The sequence below is a fragment of the Limulus polyphemus genome, unplaced genomic scaffold (genome assembly GCF_000517525.1).
Source record: "Limulus polyphemus unplaced genomic scaffold, Limulus_polyphemus-2.1.2 Scaffold3316, whole genome shotgun sequence".
Taxonomy (NCBI): domain Eukaryota; kingdom Metazoa; phylum Arthropoda; class Merostomata; order Xiphosura; family Limulidae; genus Limulus; species Limulus polyphemus.
In genome coordinates, this window is record NW_013668926.1 from 61,758 (window position 1) to 72,228 (window position 10,471).

Genomic DNA, 10,471 nt, shown 5'->3' on the forward strand with positions numbered 1-10,471 from the left:
AGAAGTCAGGAAGAGGATTTGAACGTTCGAGAAGTGCATGACATGTTACTAGCGTCACGTGACCTCCGCTTTCGTAACAATACCAAGAACTTTCTACTGTCACAAATGTTATTGCTCAAACTCCATCTCACTTAATTGCTTTATGGTAGAGATAACCTTTTACAGCAGTTTTGTAATTTTTTATGTCATTAAAATACTTTTGGAACAAATTCATATATTTCCATGATTCAATGTAGTTTATCGAACTAACAAGTGTCTTCAATACATACTTTGTTAGGTATCAACATTAGGGATGCTATATTACAGTGCTGCTGTTGATTGGAGAATTCATTATTATGTGATGAAAATTTTACCATTATGGGTAAATTGACCTATAACCAAATCCCAATTTTTGCATCCTGAACTACCACATATTCAGTAAGTGGTGCATTACAAGTAGAGTTAAGAGATTAGTAGTATTTACTAATGAATTAACTGATAGGCTTATTAATCTGTTACATTCAATTAATTGTTTAGTTTGTGCTCTTACACACACACACATACAGACAAAAACAAAAAGAAAAGAAAAAAAACAGGTGTGTGTGTGCTAGCTTCGTAACTTCAACCACTGTATTATTTTAAAATGGTATTATCCTTCCTTGGTGAAGGGTTATCATATGATGATTTACATGCAAGACAGAATTGAACCACATTGATAAAGAGGTACATGTTGCATATAGAGGGCAGCACTGAATGAGAATAGCTATATCTGTGAGATGGGGTAAGTACCTATCGGAAATACATTTTCACAATAGAAAATTTATAACTTTAATTCAAATTTCAATATTTTATAAGTTTTAATTTCAAAAGGAAATACTTAAATAAATTCTCAATCTTCATTTGTATGTATCACGTGACACTTCTTCACTCTGAATAATCCAGTTTAGATTTTCTTCAACCCCTATATGACCTCCTAACTTTCCATGGAATTTCACACTTAACCTGTATTTCTTTCTAAGCTAAGCCATCAACTTATCCAAACCAAGCTTTTTGCTTTATGAAGATATAAGCAATAAAGTGAAGGGCATGTGCCATACCCCCTGTAGAACACCTGCTTTAAAAAATTGTCATAAATTCTTTTTGAAATTGCTGTTAGATTATTTGTAACCAATAGCAAGCCAAAAGTGTGATTTATTGGCAACTATTGGGCCTCAAGCCCTTGGAATAAGTACATTGAACATTTTGGCATTGTTTTCTTTGTTTACTACTGTTGGAGCTCTGCTTGACTAGGTATGAGAATTATCTAAGCCATTTCTAGTTTAGTTAGAAAGCCAGAAAAATTATATTAGTTTTATGACATTCTATTTTATATATTTGGCAAAATTTATATTCTCAATATCATATTTGACTTTACAAAAATAAATATGAAATCATAATATTATTATTAAGAACTAGGGCTAATTCTTGATATCAACTTCTATTGTACAAGTGCAAAAGCTTGAAAATGACAAGATTTCAGAGGTAAGTATTAAATTTCTCTGTTTTTGTAGTTGTGTATTCATTTATTGTTGAAAAAGTAACTAAGACATAAAATTAGAAACTTATTAGGTTACATAAGGAAACTTAAATGAAATTAAATGTGAGAAATACTGATGTTCACAGACATATATAAAGTGAGTATGATGTTTTTCTGGACTTCATTGATGAGATGTTTGTAGTCACAAGTTGAAGAAATTTGCATAATTGATATCAGTGAAGGTGGTTGTGTAATTCAACATGAGTGTGTGCTAGTAACTGGATCCATTTTACACACAAAGCTGTCCAGCATAATAAATAGCTATAACAGTAATTCGAGAGGGATAAGTACAACTGTGAAAAAATAAAACTACATGCAAAATATATAAGCTTAGGCTTTAAAAGTAAATACTATGTAATTGTTTATTACAACAGGCCTCGACAAATATTTTCAGGTCTAGGAGCCAGCCCAAAACTTTGGAGCCAGGTCCAATATAGAAAAGTTGTGGAATATATTTTGAGACAGTTGTGTGGTTATGGTACGAGACATACAGTTTTATACTAAAAAACAAAGGGTTCATTATTAAACTTTATTATGTAACATATATTAAAGCTACACTTCAATATGTACAATTATGAAAATAGTAGACTAAATTACTATAACTTAGGTGGATTCTTGCAATGAATGAAGTAAAAATAAAAATAATCACTGTGATATTGATAGGCCAGGCAGACTGTTTCAAAATAGGTCTAATCTACTCATTATTACAACACTGTACAACGATAAGAAAAGGCCTTTTGGTGTGCCTAACATAACTTCACTACTGTTTGTGGGGCTATATTTGTTTACTTTCACAGCAATGAGTGCCTGTTAACAATCAGCAACCACTTGATAGTATTGCCTGAACTAACTGCCTTTGGCCCTGTCTGAGCCTAAACACATATACTGATTGGTTGAATTGAGAGAAAGAAGAAAAACAAAATAGCACAAAAATTAGTAACGCGTTGTGCAACTGAAGCACTTCATTCCTGAAAAAACATGAAGTTCTGTATCCACCATTAAAATCCTAGAAAGAAAGTTCAATTTAGGACTCAAAGAATGGAAAAATAGTTCCAAACTTACAAGAGTCCAGAGCTGTTCTAGATTCGAGGTCTATTGAGTACATCCCTACCTATGCACGAATAAAATGGGAGAAAATACTAGGCACTACAATGAAATTTTTTAGTTACCATGGCAACTTGGCACCCAGGATTTGTTGAGGCCTGTGTTACAATGTGAAGCAATTCTAGAAAAAAAAATGGTAATTTATATTTTGTACTTTTTGTTACATTGTGGTTACAAGGTTGGTCAAATGTACCTAGTCTGTATACAGTGTTAGGGCTGAGAAAATATAAAGTTTTACTAAAAAATAACTTTTGATATTCATTTAGGATATTCTAGAGGTTAATTTAAATGAAATTTGAAAGCTGGAAGATTTAAAACAATTAATTTAAATATAAAAAGCACCTTGCATTCAGATTAATCAGAATATGAATCAGACTCTGGTTCCATAAATTCACATCAAAATCTTAGTAAAAATATTTAATCTAAAAATTGCTTTTTATGTACAAAAGATTTGTAATATTTACTAAAACATTGCCAAATTTCAGGAAGATGCACTTACTACAGTAAAAGTTATAGTATGTATACCTTCATGGTTACCTGATAGTTGCAATGTTGGTTAAAGTGACTGAGACCATATACAATCAGTTAAAAATGGAAAAGTGATTTAAGGGGATTTAGCATAGAACTTGAAGAAATTCAATATATATTGTCTTATTATAGGGCCCGGCATGGCCAGGTGGTTAAGGTACTCGACTCGCAATCTGAGGGTCGCGGGTTCGAATCCCCGTCACACCAAACATGCTCGCCCTTTCAGCTGTGGGGGCGTTATAATGTGACGGTCAATCCCACTATTCGTTGGTAAAAGAGTAGCCCAAGAGTTGGCGGTGGGTGGTGATGACTAGCTGCCTTCCCTCTAGTCTTACACTGCTAAATTAGGGACGGCTAGCGCAGATAGCCTTCGTGTAGCTTTGCGCGAAATTAAAAAAAAACAAACAAACAAACAAATCTTATTATAGACAAATCTACTGTAAAATCTACATAGAAAAGGGATTTAAGGGGATTTAGCATAGAACTTGGGGAAATTCAATATATATTGTCTTATTATAGACAAATCTACATTATTTATATTTCTAGCAACACAAGGAGCTGATTCTTTTGAAGAAAGTTCTTCGCGTACCAATTTTAAGTTTGACATAGCAAAAGAGGAGCAAGAAGAGAATTCTGATGAAAAAACAGAGAAAACTGAGGTAATTTATAGATTAAAAGTATTACACTTGCCTTATTAAAGTGAGTATGTAGTTGTGACGATATTTTTCTGGATTTCATTTGTCTAGAATCTTATCAGTGATGAGATGTTTGTAGTCACAAGTTGAAGAAATTCACTAGAACTTTAGCAAATTGTTGTGTACAGCTATTAGGCCGTTCTTATTGAAGTACTAGTATTAACTTTCCACAGATGTTACACTTTTCTTATTGTTGCATTAATGTAAGCAGCCTGCAGATATATTTTTTCTTTTTATTAGGGTAATATTAACCTTCCCAATCCATAGAACATGCCATATGTTTCTATGTTCTTATGGTGTTATAGTATTTGTTCTGAACCATTTCTTTATTCTGCGTGTTTGTGTGGTTGACAAAGCCTTAAGTTGACTTTGTTTTAAGCTACCTCTGTTGTTCTTAAAGTGAATAAAGCCTATTCCATCCAGAAATGATGTTACTCACTACTTCACATTGTATAATGATATCAACAGTAGTGTCCTTCACTGATTGTTCAGGGATATCTAGCAGTTATGGCCCCACCTATTTTGTAATGAGGATGACCAGTCACATGAGGAGAGAAGGTCACATTGGGTAAATGTGAGGTTGCTTGCATGTTAAGAACTGTTATATTTAGTCAGTGTTTATTTAAACATGTACACACACTGTGTTTGATCTTGATGTCTTAATAAAGATTGTATTATACCGTTTCTTTCCTATCTCATTATTTTATTTAACATCACAACTCGGTTAGTAAGAGATTTAGTATTACTTCATAATCGATATCTTGAGTGCACCTCATGTTATGAAGCTGACCTATCTGATATAGATCTGAAAGTTAATTCAGTTTCACCTGGACATACCACATAATGCATAAGTAGGAGAAAGTTCTGGTGCTGTTACCAGTGGATAGTATTATTATTGCAAGTTTGTTAATATACTAACTTTTGTACTATCTTTTACTTGAACTCCTGTACAGTAAGTTTAAAAAGTTTCTTAGTTAAAGAAAATGGCTTTCTCTTCAACTATAATAACATATGAACAAAATGGAGAGTTGGTTGCTGTCAGAAGATAGCTGTTCAAGAATGCTGTCAGGCCTATGAGAAGTCCTCTCCTAAATGTAGGACTTTCACTGATGATGTGAAGATGCAGGACTTCAGTCTCAGTACAAGCAAAGATTGGTGAAGGAAAGCTGCTGATTTCTGTGGGAGTCAGAATAGTTTTTTATCTTCATATCCCAAGGATCAACCTCAGTGCATAGTATACACAGACTGGAGATCATCATGGTGGTGTGATAACTGGTGAATTTGAGACCAAGTTGGGTTGTCTGTACAGATCGTCCAGACTTATGTTAACCTGGGTAATTCAAATCCATCTCTGATCAATTCCACTCAAAAACATTGGAGAAAGACTGGAGGCACTGTTGGTGGATGAGGTCTACCAAGTGAAGCTAACTGTTGACTTTGCCCACTTCTTTCATGTAAAGCTGGTTATAGTTCTCTGTAATGTAACCTAACCAACATATCCAACTTTGGATATCCTATTCCATCTAAATCACTTCACTTAGACCTGTTAACTCCTCTAATAATATTATTTTGTCTGCTTAGTTTGTGTAAAGTTAGTTATAGTTAAATAAATTAAGTAATACTTATGCACAGGCATAATATTAATATGAACTTTAGATTAACTTTATTAAAAAAAGATATAACCCTAAAAACTTGTGCATATTTTGGTAGAACCCTATGCCACCATCATCAGGAGTAAGAGTTAAAATCTGATACTAACTTGTACACCTATCTCACCTTCAATTTGCTTATTCTACATTATACACTCAATCTCAAACACAATTAACCCAACTCTTCCTGTAGAGCTTACAAAACTGATTTCCAGTATTTCATTTCATCCATACCTGGAATAAAATCTTTATTCAATATAATCATTAGTTCTTCTCAGTTTCTACCAATTCTCTAATATTTAGTTCCCACTTAAACTCAACCTGTGATTCATCAATTTAACATTTTTCTAGTCTATGATGTGAGATGTGCTTTCCACATATTCTATTATGGTCAGTTCATTTTCTTTACATTTGTATACTGCACTTTTATGTTCTTTAATTTAGAATTTTCAGTTTCTTCACATTTGGTCAGTATAAAATAGTCCACAGACATAAGAAAGTTTATAAATACCAAATTTAGCAGCTTGTTATATTAATATTATACACTCGCGAAACAATTATAATGTAGAAAGAAAGTTATCATAACATATATACATTTTTTTATTATGTTACTTATTCTTGTTGACGTATCTTGAAGATGTGGCAAGCAAACCTTCGTGCCATCAACTATCCCCTTTTTTTTTGTTTGTAACTTATTGCATAGTGACTTATGCTTATTATACAACCTATCAGTAATTTTAGGGTCATAGCTTCTTTCTCTAACTACATGTAAGAAAATTAATTTTGATTTGAAGTAAGAATCTGAAGTACAAATATGGGAAAAGTGATTAATTTTTGTGGCCAGGGGTGACATGATCTATTGTTTCATGGAATGGCAATCGAAAGCAGTTTTCTATAAACCAACACTGAAAAAAAAACATTATCCCACTTCACCATCTATGAAATTCCAATACAGTACCTTACCTCCTCTCACATAAATAGCTATTCTTGTTCAGTGCTTCATTCAATATGTAAAAAAAAATTTCCGCATGCCACAAGCCTTTTATCTCCCTTCAATTGGAATTGCCTGATTCAAATGTGTCTCTCGTGTAACAATCATCCACCAATAAGAGTGCGACATACTCTCATGATGCATGTGACTCCCTCTATTCAGTTCTACCAAACTATCACTTCTCATTTGGCAGTACTTGTGTTCAGAAGTTTTTTCTTTTGGTGCTGTTCTTGTGATTCACATTCATGACTTTAATTGTTTAATTTCTAAAGTTTTTTTAATTTTTCATTAATTTTTTTCTTTACATCGAAGAAGTCTTTTACTTTAACTTCATTTCCTAGTCTTTTTTTTTTTCTCACACTCGAATTTTTTACATTAAACATTTTTGTTTGATATATATTTCTACATTGAATTCTGAGGTTCATGTTACCACTTCAAGTATCATACCTCCTACTAGCACTATTTCACAGACTGCAGGTGGGGGAGACCCATCGTTGGACTTATCTGTGATTATCTGCCATGAGATTGATTTTTTATATGGGTCAACCTCCTCCTGAGCAAGTCGAACCTGTTTGGGCCAATGAAGATTTTGATAACTTTTTCCACCTTCCGGATGTTGCCATGTCTTCCTATGCTCCAGCTGCAGAATCAGCTAGGCCTAATACCCCATTTTTAGATATGATTTTTCAGGTATGTATGTTTTATCCATTTCTCCCCTATTTCCTATTATTCCTGCCCTTCTTTGTTGCATGATAGTTTTTCCTCTCCATATTTAGTTTTCCCACTCTCCCCAGATATTAGGGTTCATGCTTCACAATTGATTGAGGGTGCCAGCATGCCTCGCCCTCCATGGGCTGTGTATCAGTTTGCATTAGGTTACCATCAGGCTGACTGTCTGTTTCTCGACTCTCATCAGTTGGGGTTGATTTTATCCATGTGGGGGGCAGTCCCTGATTTTTCAGTGCATTTAACCCATGTCCAGTTTTCACACCTTCATCTTACCCTTTCTTCCCTTTTATGGTATTTATCTACTATCCAGCTCCTTTCTGAGGTGATCCACTGAGACCCTGAGGGTTTTTCGGGGGAAAGCCTCTCCCTTATTATCTCCACATTAGCTAGATTATCACCTTTGGATTTTCTGGGTCAAGATGAGGCCTTGTTCCAGGTTTGTTTGCCACCCCTTATCTTAGGGATTTATGTACGGCCCCTTTACTTCAGCAGTATGTTTTCAGTCATGTACCTGAGACTTTGGAATCACGTGTGGAGTCTGTGCATCAACACTCTTTCCTCTTTGGTAGCATGTTTGTTGCAGTCATAGCCAAGACAAGCCCCTATTCCAGTTTTCCAACCTGTTCCTCCTTCCAGGAGTTTCTCATCTCATCGTATTATTTGATGAAAATGAGCACGTCGCCGACAGTACTGGTGACTACCCAGTGGGAGCTCAATTGTATGAATTTATTCCCCTTTGGCAATCTTTCACCACAGATCTGTGGGTTCTTCAGGTTGTATCAGAGGGACTTATCCTACAATTTCTTTTCCCCTTCCTTTGTCTCCGGTACCTATTTCCTTCCCCAAACCTGTCAGAGGCTGTACAATACAAGACCTTGTGTCTCAACAAGCCATTGAACCTGTTTATCATTTTTCTCTAGTCATTTATTCCAGGCTGTTTGTTATCCCCAAGAACACCAGAGACTGACAGTCTGTAATAGATTTGTCCTGCCTCAATCAATTTCTCAGTCTGCCCTGTTTCACCATGAAGTTATTTCTCACCCTCAGATGGGCTTTTTTCCAGGTTTATGGATGACCAAGATGGACGTTGTTAATGCTTATTTGCATATCCCAGTATCTCATCAATTGCGACCCTATCTTCGGTTTGTTCACCAAGGTGTGGTTTATCAGTTTTGTGCACTATCCTTTGAGCTTGCTTCAGCCTCGTATGTTTTTTGTTGAGTGGTCAGAGCATTCTCTCATCCTTTACATGCTCTCGTGTTGCACTTTCATCATTCTATGGATGACTGGCTATACCGTTGGCTCATTCTGAACAGGAGTCTGCCCATCACACTCATCAGTTGCTCCTGGAGGCAGTTCCAGTGGGCTGTTTAATCAAGTTTTAGAAGTTATTCCTACGACCTCCACAATATCTTGTCCATTTGGGTGTTTTTTCAACACCCATCTTAGTCGGACCAACCTTCTCCTCTTCAACTTTGTTTGATGGAGCTTTCAGTTCTTCAAACTCTTACTGCTCCCTCTATTACAGCTCACAAAATTGTATCGCTTTTGGGGATATGATCTTTCATGGCAGCCCTTATCTTCTTAGGTTGGGTTCATATGTGGGTTCTACAGTTGGCTCTTCATGACCAAAAGAATCTCATGAGGGATCCTTTGACAGCTTTTATCACCCTTGTCAATGATCTGCATTGGTGGTTGGACAAGACTCGCACCTTGGTGGGTGTCTCACTACCTCCTCCTGATCCAAATTTCCACATTTTCATGGATGCATCCCTTTAGGGATGTTGGTGTGGGTTGATCAATAGGAAGGTTCAGTGTATTGGTCTGCGGCTGAGAGGTCTTATCAGAAATCAAAATCCTGGAGTTTCTTGCTGTACGTCGTGCTTTGGTTCATTTTCTCCATCTGGCCAGAAATCATTTGGTAATGATCCATTCCATCAATTCTACAGTGATTGCTTATCTCAATCACCAGGGTGGCACCCATTCTCAATTCCTCTGTTTTCATACGTTAGATCTTATTTTTGTGTGTGATGTTCTGGGAGCTTTCAATCTTGTCGCGGATCGGCTTTCCCTTCCAGACAAAGTTTCTTCAATGGAGTAGTCTCTTGATCCTCTTGTTTTCTGGTGGCTATTCCTTCAGTGAGGTACTCCTCACCTTGATGCATTTACCATGTCTCTCGTTACCAAATTACCTCTGTTTTGGTCTCTGGGTTCCTCATCCTCTTGCTCTGACTGTTGATATTTTCAGTCATAATTTGACCAACAAATACCTGTATGTTTATCCTCCCATCTCTCTTCCTCACAGGGTGATCTCGATCATCCATGCCACTCAATATCAAGTTCTTCTTATTGCTCCCTACTGGCCAGCTCACCTGTGGTTTCCACGGCTTCTTCAGTTCCAACTTACCCCTTCATTACCTCTTCCTCTGACTCCATCCCTTCTTTATAAACTTCAGTCACCAGTGTTTCATCCAGCCCTTCCTGCCCTCTGTCTTCACACTTGGTTTTTATCTGGTCCTTGGTGAGGAGATCCAGCTTGTCCGTTGTCTTTTCTGGCACGTTTCATTTGCTCTTCCTCCATGGAAGTTTATAAACATTAAGGGAACTTCTTCTGCCATTGGTCTCTGGGTCGATGTTCTTCCCCTGCTCAACCCACTGTTCCTCACATTGTGGATTTCCTCACTTGGCATTTCAATTGGGGATCTTCAGTCTCCTCGATCTCGAGTTATCGGGTGGCCTAGTCTCACACCTTTCATTTTTCCCAATACTGTAGGGTGTTTACCTCTCCTGCTCTTTCCCTATTGATGCATTTCTTCTGGATTCATCATCTGCCATGGTGGGCTGCCCTTTCAGAGTGGATTGTTAATGTGGCCTTTCCCTGCCTCACTTTGCCTCCATTCAAATCACTCTCCATGTGCTCCTTCTTTCACCTTTCCCTTAAACCTTATTTCCTTCTCCTCTTAGGCTGTGGATATTGAAGGTCTGATTTATTTGCCATCGATGCTTCATGTACTCTTTATCATTCTACATATCTTCTCCTTTATCCAGCTTGTTCTTTCCTCCCCAAAACTTTGGTGGCTTGTGATGGTAACTCCTCCTTTTTACCAATTTCCCTTCCTTCCATTTCCCACCTTTATCCTCTTTCTGATTCAAAGGGCCCGGCATGGCCGGGTGGTTAGGACGCTCGACTCGCAATCTGCGGGGCGCGGGTTCCCATCCC

The 10,471-nt window shown here is 36.7% G+C and overlaps 1 protein-coding gene across 2 annotated transcripts in view; it reads left to right on the top strand.

Annotated features, from left to right (window-relative positions):
* LOC106469122 (zinc finger protein 345-like) overlaps positions 1-10,471 on the top strand; it is a 64,901-nt gene that overhangs the window by 42,428 nt on the left and 12,002 nt on the right. Inside the window, exon 2 of one of the 2 annotated variants that reach the window (XM_022397548.1) lies at positions 3,734-3,846. The exons of the other annotated variant lie outside the window; for it this stretch is intronic. Coding sequence (XP_022253256.1) covers positions 3,734-3,846 — 113 coding nt within the window. The remainder of the gene's footprint in view (positions 1-3,733; positions 3,847-10,471) is intronic. 2 annotated transcript variants of the gene reach the window in all.